This window comes from Oncorhynchus gorbuscha, linkage group LG12, assembly GCF_021184085.1.
Source record: "Oncorhynchus gorbuscha isolate QuinsamMale2020 ecotype Even-year linkage group LG12, OgorEven_v1.0, whole genome shotgun sequence".
NCBI lineage: Eukaryota > Metazoa > Chordata > Actinopteri > Salmoniformes > Salmonidae > Oncorhynchus > Oncorhynchus gorbuscha.
In genome coordinates, this window is record NC_060184.1 from 13,201,989 (window position 1) to 13,220,463 (window position 18,475).

The window sequence follows — 18,475 nt, forward strand, 5'->3', positions numbered from 1 at the left end:
GAATTCATCTCAAACCCTTTATGAAATGTATTTTATATAATATTTAAAGTCTTTTTTGTTATTGTGTATTTTTTTCTTTACAGTTATTATTATGAAATATTTTTATACTGTGGCGATTGAAGCTTGTCTGGCACCTCAGGGATGCAATCCTAGGTGTATGTCCAAAATGGCACCCTATTTGTTTTATAGTGCACTACTTCTGGCTAGAGCTCTGGTCAAAGGTGGTGCACTACATAGGGATAGGGTGCCATTTTGGACAGAGCCCCTAGTGTTTCTGTGTATAGTCGTTTCTATTTGCTTCCTAAGAAGGGGATCGGGGCCTGTATTTAGCAAGTGTCTCAAGAGTATGAGTGCTGATCTAGGATCAGGTTACCCCTCCCCCTGTCCATGTAATCTTGTTCATTATGTTCTAAAAGGCTAAACTGATCCTAGACCAGGACTCTTACTCTGAGACTTTATGAATTCAGGCCCAGTATAATGCTCTAGATGTGTCAGCATAAAAAAATATATATATATAAAAAATACAATGTAAACTCAGAGGTCAAGTGATTTAATAAGCTTGTTTTTTACATGTTATAATACTCACAGTGCAGTGCCTTACCTGGCAACAAGGATGTATATTGGTGGAAAAGAAAAGCCCAGTCACCTGAGTCAACCAATCATTCTGAATTTATGAAACAATCAATTCCAATCATGTTTATTTCCATGTTTCTCATGTTATGTTTCTCGCTTTGTCAAACTGGCTTGTGTGTGTGTTGTCCATGTTTAAATGGTGAGGCAGGTCCCAGATAATGTTGTGCTGTGTCATGCCAATGGCCATAAAGACTTGATAAGACAGTAAATCAGATCTAGGATCAGCTAGGAAATGGCTCAAATCTATGTACATTTTTTTCAAATACATTGCACTTGTTATCATGTAGGAATGTATGTACAGTACAGAACACAATCTCTTCAATTGTCTACCAGTGAAATAGCTTCCAAATTATTACTGTGGGCAGCAAGACTCGTGTTGTCCCTCATGGGACACCATAGGGCTATCTGTCAGGTTTATTGTAATGACCATGTTGTTAATATAAGTTATATTCATCCAGTTCTGTTGCACTGGGTTGAACTATAGGTATCGTGGTTTATTATAAGAAGTTTGGGATTTTCTTGACTGAGAGGGGAGTTGAGAATGCAGTGAATAATCTTCACTTCTACAATCATTTAAATGCTTTTATATTGAATAAGCTGTTGCGTTTCAATGGGACAAAACAATATGGCAATAGCTGCTGAGACCAAAATATGACTCCTTCGCTTGGAATAAACTGTGTTGAAAATAATATCTTGACTCATTGGTTGTTTTATTTTGTACCTATGTGAATCTACCACAAATATTTCATTCCCATTATTACTGTTGTGTATCATGAAGATTGCGCGCCATCTGGCGGCGAGACATGCGAATTTCGCGTATTTTCTTTGAGTGACGTTTTGTTTATATTTCCCCATGACAACTGATACTGTCCTCTGTTTCCTTGGTCACCTCGGCCTAATTTAAACCACAGTTACACTATAAATCATGTTTAATTGCCTGTTAGCTAAACCTTTATAGTTTCTGTTCAGTATTTGTCCATTATTTCTATGTTCAAAATACTTATTTGAACGTTTGAGTATTTACAAGCTATGTCGATCAACACGGGACATGGCTTGCCATTTTTGCCAGGAAACACCTTTCGGGATGTTACGGTAAGGTCATTTCGTTTCTATTTGAGCCAGGTCAAGTAAACCTGCAACAATGTATCTGACTTTTTAATGTATCACGTTGAAAGCTACACTTGAATAGTTTGCTACAAAAGTTTCCGTCGGTGTTCGATTTACAACAAAGTTATTATCCATCAGGCTCATGCTTTGGAATGTGGCTCAGGCAGTGTGAAATGACAAATGGCTATAGCATAAAAGTGCAATTCCTCCTATTTTGTCAACTAGTTAATCGAATTGTTCGCTATCTACATATTATTCAAGTTTTTTTTTATTAGCATTACTCTGAGTTACATTAGACTACTTAACTGCAACGTGATACACATGAAACGAGCTACTGCAGAAATAAACTACACAGGTTTTACACTGCAATTTGTATCACGGTGCAGTTAAGTAGCCTAATGTAACTCAGTCAAACAGAGTGAGGCTAATTTTTATCAAATTTAATCATATGTAGATAGCTAGCAATTTTAGCTGTCTACCTCTGCTGCTAAGGTCAACATACCAAGCATATTATTTGACTCCTCTATTTTGACGAGCATTACGGTCAAAGTAAAAGTCCAAAAACTACATTTTTATAAAGGGTTTTGATTTCACTGCTTTTTCTGATGAATTACCTGTGAAATTCTGCTTATCCTCAATTCATAGAAACGGACTAGTTCTGGTCCAGGGCATATGGTGGATTCTTCAACTATATTCTTACATTAGTAGTGGAGGAGAAGTGCATTATGCCAATGAACAGACAGAACCCCTAGTGTTTCTGTGTATAGTCGTTTCTATTTGCTTCCTAAGAAGGGAATCAGGGCCTGTATTTAGCAAGTGTCTCAAGAGTATGAGTGCTGATCTAGGATCAGGTTACCCCTCCCCCTGTCCATGTAATCTTGTTCATTATGATCTAAAAGGCTAAACTGATCCTAGACCAGGACTCTTACTCTGAGACTTTATGAATTCAGGCCCAGTATAATGACTATTAATCTGACCTAGACAAAATTGATATTTTCCTGATTATCAATGCTGTACTGACCACATCCTTGATACCTCGCTTAACACTTAAAAAATGTATATATATTTCTGCCTAGAAGTCAGCTCACCATCGTCCTCAAACCCTGTCCTATAAGAATGGCTATGCCCTGCCGCACCGGCCCAAGGTTGGCATCGGACAAGCCCCTCTCCTGTCCAGTGAGCTGACCCAGAGTGAGATCAACCAGTTTTCCAATCAGACTGCTCTCACCTATGGGCCCGCCCACTACAGCCCAGCTCTGGACGTCATCCCTGCTCATGTCGCTTATGACAAGAAGGTAGGCTACAATAGTCTCAGGCTGGGGAACCATGAAATTCTATCATTCTTTTCTGAAGTTTTTACAGAACAGTGTCCAGGCAGAGGAATACACTGATCTGTCCTCTCCCCTTGCTTTCTCCCTCTCATCCCTCTTCTCCCCTCTCTCCTCCCTCGCCTCTCCTCCCTTTCACTCTCTCCTCCCCTCTCCCCTCACCCACTCCCATTTCCTCGCTTCCAGGTGCTGCGCTTCTATGGCTACTTCCAGCAGGAGGTGCTGCACTCGCCCCAGGAGGGTTACCGCGTGCGCCCTGTGGTCCTCTACTACTACCTGGAGGATGACAGCATGTGTATCATAGAACCGGTGGTGGAGAACTCTGGGATACCACAGGTAGGCAAAGAAGATCAGAGGAGATAAGAATCTTAGCTTCCACTTAAATTCCACTTATATTTTCATATACACCCCCAGAAAGAATATGATACCTATAAAAAAAAGATTCTGACAAGCGAGCACTTAGATATGGTCATTTTCTACTTTTTATCAATTCTTAGAATGTTTGGGAATTCCGTATACTAAGACATTTGTGAAAATTCTATAGCAATATAGAGTGGGAACAGCGGCCATATCTTTTATACTAATCAATAGACACTGTAGTAAATACAACCGAATAAAACATTGTCCAGGATGAGACAGAAGCTGTTTTTCAGTCTCTCGGTCCCAGTTTGGGCAGTGCAGTTGCCGTACCAGGCAGTGATACAGCCCGACAGGATGCTCTCAATTGTGCATCTAGAAAAGTAAAAGTGGCCTTTATACAAACAAGTAATTTGCACACAGGCCTGCCATCATTCACTATGAACTGGACTGTGTGTTTACAGGCAGATGGACCTGCCATCATTCACATTGAACTGGACTGTGTGTTTACAGGCAGTAGGACCTGCCATCATTCACTATGAACTGGACTGTGTGTTTACAGGCAGATGGACCTGCCATCATTCACATTGAACTGGACTGTGTGTTTACAGGCAGTAGGACCTGCCATCATTCACTATGAACTGGACTGTGTGTTTACAGGCAGATGGACCTGCCATCATTCACATTGAACTGGACTGTGTGTTTACAGGCAGTAGGACCTGCCATCATTCACTATGAACTGGACTGTGTATTTACAGGCAGTAGGACCTGCCATCATTCACTATGAACTGGACTGTGTATTTACAGGCAGTAGGGCCTGCCATCATTCACTATGAACTGGACTGTGTGTTTACAGGCAGATGCAACAGCACAACTTTAGGTCATTAGAATTCATTCGCCAAAAGCCACAAAATACACCTGAATGGATTTCTGCAAATATGTAAACATCATGGGAGACCTCTTACATTTGGGAACTTTACAGTCCTATTGTTCAAACAACCATGAAAAGGTCGGCTCTCTCTCCCTCAGTTATGCACCTCAACAACAAGGTCAACAACTAATGCTAGCCAGAGAAAGATGAGCTAACATCTGACGGACGAACATTAGATAAACCTTCTCAAACTGTTTCAGTTAATTGGCCATCAAAATTGCATTGATAAACGATGGGGAATTGTAGTCTACTCGTCTTTCTGCAGCTTGCCTGCCAACAATGCACACTTGTCCCAACCAAGCACCCAAAGATAACTGGCTAAAGTTGGCTAGCTTACTAGCTAGCTACTTCCAGACACAAATGAGAGAACGCCTCACTCTAACCATACTACTTGCTCTAGCAGAGCTGGTTAGGCTGTTTACATGTTATCTAGAGCTTTGTGACTAACTATGACATTCTTTGCCTGCGTTTACTGACACTGGTCATATTCAGCAGATGTTGCGCGTTTGTAAATTCATCAGTTATTCTGTGCTCTGTCACACAGATGAGAGAGCTCTGAAATCGTAGATAGAAAGATAGAGCGCCAGATTGAATTTGCTAACTGGACAAGTTCTTGCTAGCTAACCAAATGACTCATACATCTCTAGCTGTGTATAGCCACCAAAGAATGATATGTGGGGAAAGTCAACCACTCACCCACTCCTCCAATGACATGACATGGCATCCTCCTAGCAGCTATTTAGCTCGATATCTAGCTAATGTTAGGCTCTGTGTGTTTAGCTTGTTGCTATATTAATAGATACACTAGCCTATTAGCCATGTGATGACTGACTTGTGATCATTGCCCTTGATTGTTTTGACATTCCCAGCCTTAGTTACATTCGTCCGTTTTTGTGGAAAATACTGAAACAGTGAATCCCAAATGGAGGAAGCAAACAATGTATCAGGCCAGCTGGGATTCACAACCTGATAGCAATATGTTTTGGACTACCAAGACATGTATTGCTGAATTATATGAATCATGCATTGAACTGCATCCATCTATTCTGCCAAAAATAATTTAGTGTACGTTATGGAACTTTGAGTCAAGTAGAACCTATTTTTAAAACCTCTTTATAAAGTTGCTTTTGTAGCATAAACTGGGAAATTGATATTTTTGACTGATATTATTGTTTCATATCTGCAACGTGGTTAAAACGCTGTAAGTTCCACTTTAAGTTTAATTTGATCTGAGGGTGACATTTTCCTCCAGTAAAGACAGCTGCTCTGTGAACTAACACACTGCAACATTCTAAATAATGATTTTAGAAGATGGTTGGGGTTTTTCTTCTAGTACAAAATTGATAGGAGATATGATTGAGGTCTATTTTTGATGTGTGAATTCTTTCTTCCTCGACCCGCAGGGCAAGCTGATCAAGCGCCAGAGGCTGCCCAAGAACGACCGCGGCGACCACTACCACTGGAAAGATCTCAATGTAGGCATGGACCTGGTAGTGTACGGCACCGTCTACCGCGTCACACACTGTGACAGCTACACACAGGTAAATAGATACGATACACACATCACACCCATTATCTATCACACACTGTGACAGCTGCACACAGGTAAATAGATACGATACACACATCACACCCATTATCTATCACACACTGTGACAGCTACACACAGGTATATAGATACGATACACACATCACACCCATTATCTATCACACACTGTGACAGCTGCACACAGGTAAATAGATACGATACACACTCACACATCACACCCATTATCTATCACACACTGTGACAGCTACACACAGGTAAATAGATACGATACACACATCACACATCACACCCATTATCTATCACACACTGTGACAGCTACACACAGGTAAATAGATACGATACACACATCACACCCATTATCTATCACACACTGTGACAGCTACACACAGGTATATAGATACGATACACACATCACACCCATTATCTATCACACACTGTGACAGCTACACACAGGTATATAGATACGATACACACATCACACCCATTATCTATCACACACTAGGATACCAACACATACAGTACCAGTCAAAAGTTTGGACACACCTACTCATTCAAGAGATTCTCTTTATTTAGACTATTTTCTACATTGTAGAATAATAGTGAAGACATCAAAACAATGAGATAACACCCATGGAATCATGTAGTAACCAAACAAGTGTTAAACAAATCTAAATATATTTAATATTTCAGATTCTTCAAAGTAGCCACCCTTTGCCTTGATGACAGATTCAAATCAAAGTTGTAAGGTGTAACGCTCACAGTGAAATGCTTACTTACAGGCTCTAACCAATAGTGCAAAAAGGGTATTAGGTGAACAATAGATAGGTAAAGAAATAAAACAACAGTAAAAAGACAGTGAAAAATAACAGTAGCAAGGCTATATACAGGCACCGGTTAGCTTTGCACACTCTTGGCATTCTCTCAACCAGTACTGTAGGGAACTCGTTCAAGATTGTTGGAAAAGCATTCCAGGTGAAGCTGGTTGAGAGAATGCCAAGAGTGTGCAAAGCTGTCATCAAGACAAAGGGTGGCTACTTTGAAGAATCTCAAACATAAAATACATTTTGATTTGTTTAACACTTTTTTGGTTACTACAGGATTCTGTATGTGTAATTTCATAGTTTTGATGTCTTCACTATTATTCTACAATGTAGAAAATAGTACAAATCAAGAAAATTCCTTGAATGAGTAGGTGTGTCCAAAATTTTGATTGGTTCTGTAGGTAAACACAAACACAAAGTGACACATACACACGGGAAAAACACATCTCTCTCACTGTGACACATAGTCAGTTAGGCACACACACATCACACACAGAGACTTGTTTTCCTCACTGTGACACATAGTCAGTTAGACACACACACACATCACACACACAGACTTGTTTTCCTCACTGTGGCACATAGTCAGTTAGACACACACACATCACACACACAGACTTGTTTTCCTCACTGTGACACATAGTCAGTTAGACACACACACATCACACACACAGACTTGTTTTCCTCACTGTGACACATAGTCAGTTAGACACACACACATCACACACACAGACTTGTTTTCCTCACTGTGACACATAGTCAGTTAGACACACACACACATCACACACACAGCCTTGTTTTCCTCACTGTGACACATAGTCAGTTAGACACACACACATCACACACACAGACTTGTTTTTTTTATTTTTTACTTTTCATGTTCTATGTTGAATACTTCCAGCTCCGTGGTATGTTTATTATCTGTATCTATGCTATAGTAGATACTCTGTACCATGTCTCATGTGGTCAGGACTTCATGGAGAGTGAGGGTCTGGTTTTGAACGACCCTGAGCCGACCCCGGTCGACCCGTACATCCAGCGGCGCACCCAGGCTGGACGCTCCTACATCACCCCATCTGTCTTCGACCGCCTCCATCAGTTCCTCACCATGGACCGCAAGGTGAGCGGGCTGTACTTAGTTGCCATGACTCCTACATGCCTCCCATATGGATATTATCTATTGGTCGATATGAGGCACGATGTCATTGTCTGACATTCGTCTCCTATGTCAGCCATTCAATGCTCCCATGCACTTCATCAAATCTTTTGCTGAATATATTTGATCTCCAGCATTGGCGTTACATTGATACACATTGACCACTAAAAGTCTTGTGACAGTGACAAATGTTTCATTGTTTTGGCTCTGTACTCCAGCACTGGATTGGAAATTATACAACGACTATGAGGTTAAAGTACAGACTGTCCACTTTAATTTGAGGGTATTTTGATCCGTCTATTGGGTACAAAATTAGCTGAAACACAACCTAAACAAATAGCAAATCCATCCAAGAAGTTTGTAGAGTCCCAAGCTTGATGTAATCATTGTGTGCTAGGAGTATGGGACCAAATACGAAACTTTGACTACTTTAATACACAGTAGTGAATTTGTCCCAATACTTTTGGTCCAGTAAAATGGGGGACTATGTACAAAAGGTATTGTAATTTCTAAAAGTTTCTGATATACCCTCCAATTAAAGCTGACAGTCTACACTTCAACCTCATAGTATCATTTCAAAACAACAACAAATGGGTCACTGTCCCAATACCTTTTGGAGCTCAATGAAAGTATAATGTTCCTATAGATTAGTCATGTACCATTTTACCACGATTTGTATACAAATCAGTCTAAGCAAAGGACTCAAAGGATTTAGTATGGGTTTAAACACACCTAACTATTTATATAGCTAAGCATGACCTCAGCAGGATTTTATTCTCTCTATAACCTTTGACCTCTGGCCATCTGTATCAATAGGTGCTGCGTTTCTTTGCGCTGTGGGACCACACTGACTCTCTGTACGGGGAGGCCAGGCCTGTGACAATCCAGTACTATCTGGTGGATGACTCAGTGGAGATCCGAGAGGTCCATGAGCCCAACAGTGGCCGGGACCCCTTCCCTGTGCTGCTACGCAGACAGAGGCTGCCCAAGAACATCAAACCAGACTGCAGTAAGTCTCTCAATTATTTTAGCTATTGGCACTAGTTTCTCTGTGTAGTGATCTAACTGGGTTAATGCTGGGAGAGCCCAACAGTGGCTGGGACCCCTTCCCTTGCAGCCTATGAACATCAAAACAGGTAAGGCCTGTTGTCGGCAAGCATTTTTCTAGTAAAAGAAAAGCAGCCAACAAGTGCTCAGCATATGTGGAAACTCCTTCAAGACGGTTGGAAAAGCATTCCTCATGAAGCTGGTTGAGAGAATGCTACAAGTGTGCAAAGCTGTCAGGGAGGTGACCAAAAACCCGATGGTCAGGGAGGTGACCAAAAACCCGATGGTCACTCTGACGGAGCTCTAGAGTTCCTCTGTGGAGATGGGAGAACCTTCTAGAAGGACAACCATCTCTGCAGCACTCCAGCTATCAACTGTGTTTCTGATGACTATACAACAGTCTCCATGTCCTCCTAATGACTATACAACAGTCTCCATGTCCTCCTAGTGACGATACAACAGTCTCCATGTCCTCCTAATGACTATACAACAGTCTCCATGTCCTCCTAATGACTATACAACAGTCTCCATGTCCTCCTAGTGACTATACAACAGTCTCCATGTCCTCCTAATGACTATACAACAGTCTCCATGTCCTCCTAATGACTATACAACAGTCTCCATGTCCTCCTAGTGACTATACAACAGTCTCCATGTCCTCCTAGTGACTATACAACAGTCTCCATGTCCTCCTAATGACTATACAACAGTCTCCATGTCCTCCTAATGACTATACAACAGTCTCCATGTCCTCCTAATGACTATACAACAGTCTCCATGTCCTCCTAATGACTATACAACAGTCTCCATGTCCTCCTAATGACTATACAACACAACAGTCTCCATGTCCTCCTAATGACTATACAACAGTCTCCATGTCCTCCTAATGACTATACAACAGTCTCCATGTCCTCCTAATGACTATACAACAGTCTCCATGTCCTCCAATGACTATACAACAGTCTCCATGTCCTCCTAATGACTATACAACAGTCTCCATGTCCTCCTAATGACTATACAACAGTCTCCATGTCCTCCTAATGACTATACAACAGTCTCCATGTCCTCCTAATGACTATACAACAGTCTCCATGTCCTCCTAATGACTATACAACAGTCTCCATGTCCTCCTAGTGACGATACAACAGGCCCCATGTCCCCCTAATGACTATACAACAGTCTCCATGTCCTCCTAATGACTATACAACAGTCTCCATGTCCTCCTAGTGATACAACAGATGTCCTCCTAATGACTATACAACAGTCTCCATGTCCTCCTAGTGACTGTCTCCATGTCCTCCTAGTGACAACAGTCTCCATGTCCTCCTAATGACTATACAACAGTCTCCATGTCCTCCTAGTGACTATACAACAGTCTCCATGTCCTCCTAGTGACTATACAACAGTCTCCATGTCCTCCTAATGACTATACAACAGTCTCCATGTCCTCCTAGTGACTATACAACAGTCTCCATGTCCTCCTATGACTCAACAGTCTCCATGTCCTCCTAATGACTATACAACAGTCTCCATGTCCTCCTAATGACTATACAACAGTCTCCATGTCCTCCTAATGACTATACAACAGTCTCCATGTCCTCCTAATGACTATACAACAGTCTCCATGTCCTCCTAATGACTATACAACAGTCTCCATGTCCTCCTAATGACTATACAACAGTCTCCATGTCCTCCTAATGACTATACAACAGTCTCCATGTCCTCCTAATGACTATACAACAGTCTCCATGTCCTCCTAGTGACTATACAACAGTCTCCATGTCCCCCTAATGACTATACAACAGTCTCCATGTCCTCCTAGTGACTATACAACAGTCTCCATGTCCTCCTAGTGACTATACAACAGTCTCCATGTCTCCATGTCCTCCTAGTGACTATACAACAGTCTCCATGTCCTCCTAATGACTATACAACAGTCTCCATGTCCTCCTAGTGACTATACAACAGTCTCCATGTCCTCCTAATGACTATACAACAGTCTCCATGTCCTCCTAATGACTATACAACAGTCTCCATGTCCTCCTACTATACAACAGTCTCCATGACTATACAACAGTCTCCATGTCCTCCTAATGACTATACAACAGTCTCCATGTCCTCCTAATGACTATACAACAGTCTCCATGTCCTCCTAATGACTGACTAACAGTCTCCATGTCCTCCTCCTAATGACTATACAACAGTCTCCATGTCCTCCTAATGACTATACAACAGTCTCCATGTCCTCCTAATGACTATACAACAGTCTCCATGTCCTCCTAATGACTATACAACAGTCTCCATGTCCTCCTAATGACTATACAACAGTCTCCATGTCCTCCTAGTGACTATACAACAGTCTCCATGTCCTCCTATGACTATACAACAGTCTCCATGTCCTCCTAGTGACTATACAACAGTCTCCATGTCCTCCTAATGACTATACAACAGTCTCCATGTCCTCCTAATGACTATACAACAGTCTCCATGTCCTCCTAGTCTCCCATGTCCTCCTAATGACTCAACAGTCTCCATGTCCTCCTAATGACTATACAACAGTCTCCATGTCCTCCTAATGACTATACAACAGTCTCCATGTCCTCCTAATGACTATACAACAGTCTCCATGTCCTCCTAATGACTATACAACAGTCTCCATGTCCTCCTAATGACTATACAACAGTCTCCATGTCCTCCTAATGACTATACAACAGTCTCCATGTCCTCCTAATGACTATACAACAGTCTCCATGTCCTCCTAATGACTATACAACAGTCTCCATGTCCTCCTAATGACTATACAACAGTCTCCATGTCCTCCTAATGACTATACAACAGTCTCCATGTCCTCCTAATGACTATACAACAGTCTCCATGTCCTCCTACAACAACAGTCTCCATGTCCTCCTAATGACTATACAACAGTCTCCATGTCCTCCTAATGACTATACAACAGTCTCCATGTCCTCCTAATGACTATACAACAGTCTCCATGTCCTCCTAATGACTATACAACAGTCTCCATGTCCTCCTAATGACTATACAACAGTCTCCATGTCCTCCTAATGACTATACAACAGTCTCCATGTCCTCCTAATGACTATACAACAGTCTCCATGTGTTTATTGACTATATAACAGTCCCCATGTCCTCCTAATGACTATACAACAGTCTCCATGTCCTCCTCAACAATGACTATACAACAGTCTCCATGTCCTCCTAATGACTATACAACAGTCTCCATGTCCTCCTAATGACTATACAACAGTCTCCATGTCCTCCTAATGACTATACAACAGTCTCCATGTCCTCCTAATGACTATACAACAGTCTCCATGTCCTCCTAATGACTATACAACAGTCTCCATGTCCTCCTAATGACTATACAACAGTCTCCATGTCCTCCTAATGACCAGTCTCCATGTCCTCCTATGACTATACAACAGTCTCCATGTCCTCCTAATGACTATACAACAGTCTCCATGTCCTCCTAATGACTATACAACAGTCTCCATGTCCTCCTAATGACTATACAACAGTCTCCATGTCCTCCTAATGACTGATGTCCTCCTAATGACTATACAACAGTCTCCATGTCCTCCTAATGACTATACAACAGTCTCCATGTCCTCCTAATGACTATACTCTCCATGTCCTCCTAATGACTATACAACAGTCTCCATGTCCTCCTAATGACTAGTCTCCATGTCCTCCTAATGACTATACAACAGTCTCCATGTCCTCCTAATGACTATACAACAGTGTCCTCCTAATGACTATACAACAGTCTCCATGTCCTCCTAATGACTATACAACAGTCTCCATGTCCTCCTATACAACAGTCTCCATGTCCCCTAATGACTATACAACAGTCTCCATGTCCTCCTAATGACTATATGTCTCCATGTCCTCCTAATGACTATACAACAGTCTCCATGTCCTCCTAATGACTATACAACAGTCTCCATGTCCTCCTAATGACTATACAACAGTCTCCATGTCCTCCTAATGACTATACAACAGTCTCCATGTCCTCCTAATGACTATACAACAGTCTCCATGTCCTCCTAATGACTATACAACAGTCTCCATGTCCAATGACTATACAACAGTCTCCATGTCCTCCTAATGACTATACAACAGTCTCCATGTCCTCCTAATGACTATACAACAGTCTCCATGTCCTCCTAATGACTATACAACAGTCTCCATGTCCCCCTAATGACTATACAACAGTCTCCATGTCCTCCTAATGACTATACAACAGTCTCCATGTGTTTGACTATACAACAGTCTCCATGTCCTCCTAATGACTATACAACAGTCTCCATGTCCTCCTAATGACTATACAACAGTCTCCATGTGTTTGACTATACAACAGTCTCCATGTCCTCCTAATGACTATACAACAGTCTCCATGTGTTTGACTATACAACAGTCTCCATGTCCTCCTAATGACTATACAACAGTCTCCATGTCCTCCTAATGACTATACAACAGTCTCCATGTGTTTGACTATACAACAGTCTCCATGTCCTCCTAATGACTATACAACAGTCCCCATGTCCTTCCTCCCCTCTCCAGAGCCCTTCCCTAGCTGTGTACTGGAGGTGTCCCCCCAGGAAGTGCACCAGTACTACTCGCCCAAGGACTTCCAGGTGGGCGAGACCCTGCAGCTGATGGGCCGGCGCTTCCTGCTCTACGACTGTGACGAGTTCACCAAGACCTACTACCAGAAGAACCACCCCGACCTGGAGCTCAAGCCCAAACCTGTGGTTAAGAAGACCACAGAGCTGCATGACAGGCATGAGGTGAAAGGACTGGATTGGCCACCCCACATAGCCCGGTTCCTCTCTAGGTTTCTTCCTAGGTTTTGGCCTTTCTAGGGAGTTTTTCCTAGCCACCGTGCTTTTACACCTGCATTGTTTGCTGTTTGGGGTTTTAGGCTGGGTTTCTGTACAGCACTTTGAGATATCAGCTGACGTACGAAGGGCTATATAAATAAATTTGATTTGATTTGATTTGATTGGTGGAGTTAGGGAGTGTTGGTTGGTGGGTGGGTGTTTTTTTTCTGCCCATGCCTACTTCTACACCCCATATCCTCTCCCTCTTTGGTGGGTGGGTGGTTCTATCTGTTCGTCAGTCCATCAGTCCCAGTTGTATGAGAGGTTTCCTGTTTCTGTGTCACATACATCCCCTCACCTCTCCTATATTCCCTCTACAGGTTCCTCCCTACAATGGTTTTGGTTCACTGGAGGACTCCCTTCAGAATTGCCTGTCTCTGATCCCTGAGCCCCCGAAGAAGGATCTTATGAAGATGCTGGAGAATGACCACAAAGTTCTGCGCTACGCTGCCAGGATGGTGAGGGGCTGGAGGGGGGTTAGGAGAAAGAGGTCTACCTGGGGCTCTGGGAAGCTGGTTGCTGTAATACCCTTTTCACACTACTCAGACTGGTATTAGCATCACTGGTCAAGACATTGAAACTGAACCTCAGTAGGCCATGACAACCCCTGAGAAACATGTTTACATGCTAGTTCTGACATCTCACAGTCACCCTTTGAGTGTAACCAATCAGCATATTAATTTTCTTCCACCCTGTCTCGCTCTATCACAGGACTCCCAGAATCCCCAGGACGAGGGCCGCCTCTTCATCTTCTCCTACTTCCTGTCCAGTGATATGATCAGCATCTTCGAGAAGTCCACGCGCAACTCTGGCATCATCAGCGGCCAGTTCCTGGAAAAGACACGCATCCCCAAGCCGGGCTGCACCGTGGACAAGCCAGAGTTCTATGGCCCGGCCGACTTTGCCATCGGAGACACCGTGGAGGGTAGGCTTCCTAGTGTTGTTCTGTTCACAGATATGTTTTAGCTTGGAGGAGATGTAGTGTAGGTCCTATAAAGTTTAGTCTAGTCCCAGATCTGTTTGTGCTGTCTTGCCAACTCCTATAGTCATTGATGGGGCAGATCTGAGACCAGGTTTAATTCTAGCCTCATTGACATTTCAGTCTATTTGGATCAGAACCTTCTTCCAACCAAAAACAGATGTATTTCACTGGTGAAGAGCAGTGATATTGTTCTATAGACCCTGTTGCCTCAGTGCATGAGTGTCTCAGGTCTGAATTTCACATTTAATACAACCATCCAACTCTTATGGTCCCGTTTCCCTCCTACCCTTCCTCAGTTTTCAGACACCGCTTTGTACTGACCGATGCTGACCCCTACGTGCTGAATTACCTGGAGTCCATCTCGGATCAACTCCCCTCTCGCACCCTGAACTCCCTGAGACAGAGGCTGGGCGTGGCTAACCAGGAGGTGGACCCACACACCGACCCGCAGTCAGGTAAGGACATAAGTGTCCACAGTTGTTGCCATGGTGACACACAAAGGGCTCTATTCAACAGTGCAATTGAAATTTAAAGGCAATGTTCCCGCATTAGAGGAGACTGCATTCATAGTAAACGCTGTTTACACTATATGACAAAAAGTATGTGGACACCTGCTTGTCAAACATCTCATTCCAAAATCATGGCTATTAATATGTAGTTGGTCCCCCCCTTTGCTGCTATAACAGTCTCCACTCCCCTGGGAAGGTTTTACACTAGATGTTGGAACATTGCTGCAGGAACTTGCTCCCATTCAGCCACAAGAGCATTAGTGAGGTTGGGCGATTAGGCCTGGCTCGCAGTCGGCGTTCCCATTCATCCCAAAGGTGTTCAATGGTGTTGAGGTCAGGTTCTTCCACACCAATCTCGACAAACCACTGGTAGTGAGTGTTGTAACCGAGGGCAGACGATTTTTACGAGCTACGCACTTCAGGACTCAGCGGTCCCGTTTCTGTGAGCTTGTGTTGCTCCTAGGCGTCTCCACTTCACAATAACAGCACTTCCAGCTGACTGGAGCAGCTCTAGCGGGGCAGAAATTTGACCAACTGACTGAAACACTGAGCTTTTCAGTAAGGCCATTCTACTCTGCCAGATTGCATGGCTTTGTGCTAGATTTTATACACCTGTCAGCAACAGGTGTGGCTGAAATAGCGGAATCTACTCATTTGAATGGGTGTCCACATACTTTTGTGTATATATAGTGTACAGTATAAACCATCCCCCTCTAACAGTATACTCAGTCCTCTCCTCCCTTCTTTCCTCAGAGGACATTGAAAGAGTGGAAGCCTCTTCTTGATGAGAAGAAGTGTTGCTCCCCTACAGAGCCTCTTCCCTCCCAACCACCTCAGATTATGAAACCAAAGCCTAGGCACACCCCTTGCTCAATATTTCTCATGATAAATAAATGTGATTCTGAAAACACTGGACCTCATGCCTGTCTCTGTAAGTGGGCTGACACCTACTGGACAGAATGAAACCTTTCATTCTGCCCTCTACGGCTCACCAACAAAAAAATGTTTAAGGTTAAATATATACAGATTGAGACTAAATGGATGACCTTGTAATAAAGAATACCTCTTCAACACTTCATTAGGCTGTGTTCTTCTCTCAGTCCTCTGTGGTGGCTAGACCATCTATCTGTCCACGCCACTGTAGTGGAGACAAGTCAAGAGTTCTGGCTTTAAGGCTAAAAAGTCCCAATTAGTTGTAATTACACACAGAGAACACTTAACCGTTTGGAAATGTAAGTATATCAACAGGAGATTGTTGACATGAAAACACTTGCATAGCAGGTGTGATATTAGTATTTAAGGATCCCCATTAGTTCCTGCCAAGACAGCAGCTACTCTTCCTGGGGTTTATTATGGATCCCCATTAGTTCCTGCCAAGACAGCAGCTACTCTTCCTGGGGTTTATTAAGGATCCCCATTAGTTCCTGCCAAGACAGCAGCTACTCTTCCTGGGGTTTATTATGGATCCCCATTAGTTCCTGCCAAGACAGCAGCTACTCTTCCTGTGGTTTATTAAGGATCCCCATTACTTCCTGCCAAGACAGCAGCTACTCTTCCTGGGGTTTATTAAGGATCCCCATTAGTTCCTGCCAAGACAGCAGCTACTCTTCCTGGGGTTTATTAAGGATCCCCATTAGTTCCTGCCAAGACAGCAGCTACTCTTCCTGGGGTTTATTAAGGATCCCCATTAGTTCCTGCCAAGACAGCAGCTACTCTTCCTGGGGTTTATTAAGGATCCCCATTAGTTCCTGCCAAGACAGCAGCTACTCTTCCTGTGGTTTATTAAGGATCCCCATTACTTCCTGCCAAGACAGCAGCTACTCTTCCTGGGGTTTATTATGGATCCCCATTAGTTCCTGCCAAGACAGCAGCTACTCTTCCTGGGGTTTATTAAGGATCCCCATTAGTCCCTGCCAAGACAGCAGCTACTCTTCCTGGGGTTTATTAAGGATCCCCATTAGTTCCTGCCAAAGCAGCAGCTACTCTTCCTGGGGTTTATTAAGGATCCCCATTAGTTCCTGCCAAAGCAGCAGCTACTCTTCCTGGGGTTTATTATGGATCCCCATTACTTCCTGCCAAGACAGCAGCTATTCTTCCTGGTGTTTATTAAGGATCCCCATTACTTCCTGCCAAGACAGCAGCTACTCTTCCTGGGGTTTATTATGGATCCCCATTAGTCCCTGCCAAGACAGCAGCTACTCTTCCTGGGGTTTATTAAGGATCCCCATTAGTCCCTGCCAAGACAGCAGCTACTCTTCCTGTGGTTTATTATGGATCCCCATTAGTTCCTGCCAAAGCAGCAGCTACTCTTCCTGGGGTTTATTAAGGATCCCCATTAGTTCCTGCCAAAGCAGCAGCTACTCTTCCTGGGGTTTATTATGGATCCCCATTACTTCCTGCCAAGACAGCAGCTATTCTTCCTGGTGTTTATTAAGGATCCCCATTACTTCCTGCCAAGACAGCAGCTACTCTTCCTGGGGTTTATTATGGATCCCCATTAGTCCCTGCCAAGACAGCAGCTACTCTTCCTGGGGTTTATTAAGGATCCCCATTAGTCCCTGCCAAGACAGCAGCTACTCTTCCTGTGGTTTATTATGGATCCCCATTAGTTCCTGCCAAGACAGCAGCTACTCTTCCTGGGGTTTATTATGGATCCCCATTAGTTCCTGCCAAAGCAGCAGCTACTCTTCCTGGGGTTTATTAAGGATCCCCATTAGTTCCTGCCAAGACAGCAGCTACTCTTCCTGGGGTTTATTAAGGATCCCCATTAGTTCCTGCCAAGACAGCAGCTACTCTTCCTGGGGTTTATTATGGATCCCCATTAGTTCCTGCCAAGACAGCAGCTACTCTTCCTGGAGTCAAGCAAAATTAAGGTAGTTCATACAATTTTAAAAACATTACAATGAATTCACAACACATTGTGTGCCCTCAGGCCCCCACTCCACCACATCTACAGTACTAAATCCATGTGTGTGTATAGTTCGTATGTTATTGTGTCTGTGCCTATGTGTTGCTTCAGTCCCTGCTGTTCTTTTTTTTTCAATCAAATGTTAATGCTTGCATCAGTTAGATGTGGAATAGAGTTCCATGTAGTACCGTGCGCCGTCTATAGTCTGTTCAGGAATTGGGGACTGTGAAGAGACTTCTTTTG

The 18,475-nt window shown here is 43.1% G+C and overlaps 1 protein-coding gene across 2 annotated transcripts; it reads left to right on the forward strand.

The window, feature by feature from the left end:
* Positions 1-1,484: 1,484 nt before the first annotated feature.
* efhc1 (EF-hand domain (C-terminal) containing 1) lies at positions 1,485-16,234 on the forward strand. 2 transcript variants are annotated; one of them, XM_046293189.1, is made up of 11 exons: positions 1,485-1,725; positions 2,817-3,035; positions 3,255-3,404; positions 5,760-5,897; positions 7,697-7,846; positions 8,699-8,891; positions 13,514-13,740; positions 14,154-14,291; positions 14,545-14,758; positions 15,112-15,270; positions 16,078-16,234. In XM_046293189.1, exons 1-11 carry the CDS (start codon positions 1,663-1,665, stop codon positions 16,107-16,109), a joined length of 1,683 nt encoding a protein of 560 aa, XP_046149145.1. In that variant the 5' UTR covers positions 1,485-1,662; the 3' UTR covers positions 16,110-16,234. The 2 variants fall into 2 exon arrangements, with proteins under 2 accessions (XP_046149145.1, XP_046149146.1); XM_046293190.1 differs by having other exon boundaries at positions 2,820-3,035.
* Positions 16,235-18,475: the final 2,241 nt, after the last annotated feature.

Excerpts from the sequence above, each read along its gene's own strand:
- efhc1 (XM_046293189.1), top strand. The coding sequence starts at position 1,663 with ATGTCGATCAACACGGGACATGGCTTGCCATTTTTGCCAGGAAACACC. Across the intron at positions 8,892-13,513 it reads GAACATCAAACCAGACTGCA|AGCCCTTCCCTAGCTGTGTA; the intron begins GTAAGTCTCTCA and ends TCCCCTCTCCAG. Across the intron at positions 14,292-14,544 it reads TGCGCTACGCTGCCAGGATG|GACTCCCAGAATCCCCAGGA; the intron begins GTGAGGGGCTGG and ends GCTCTATCACAG.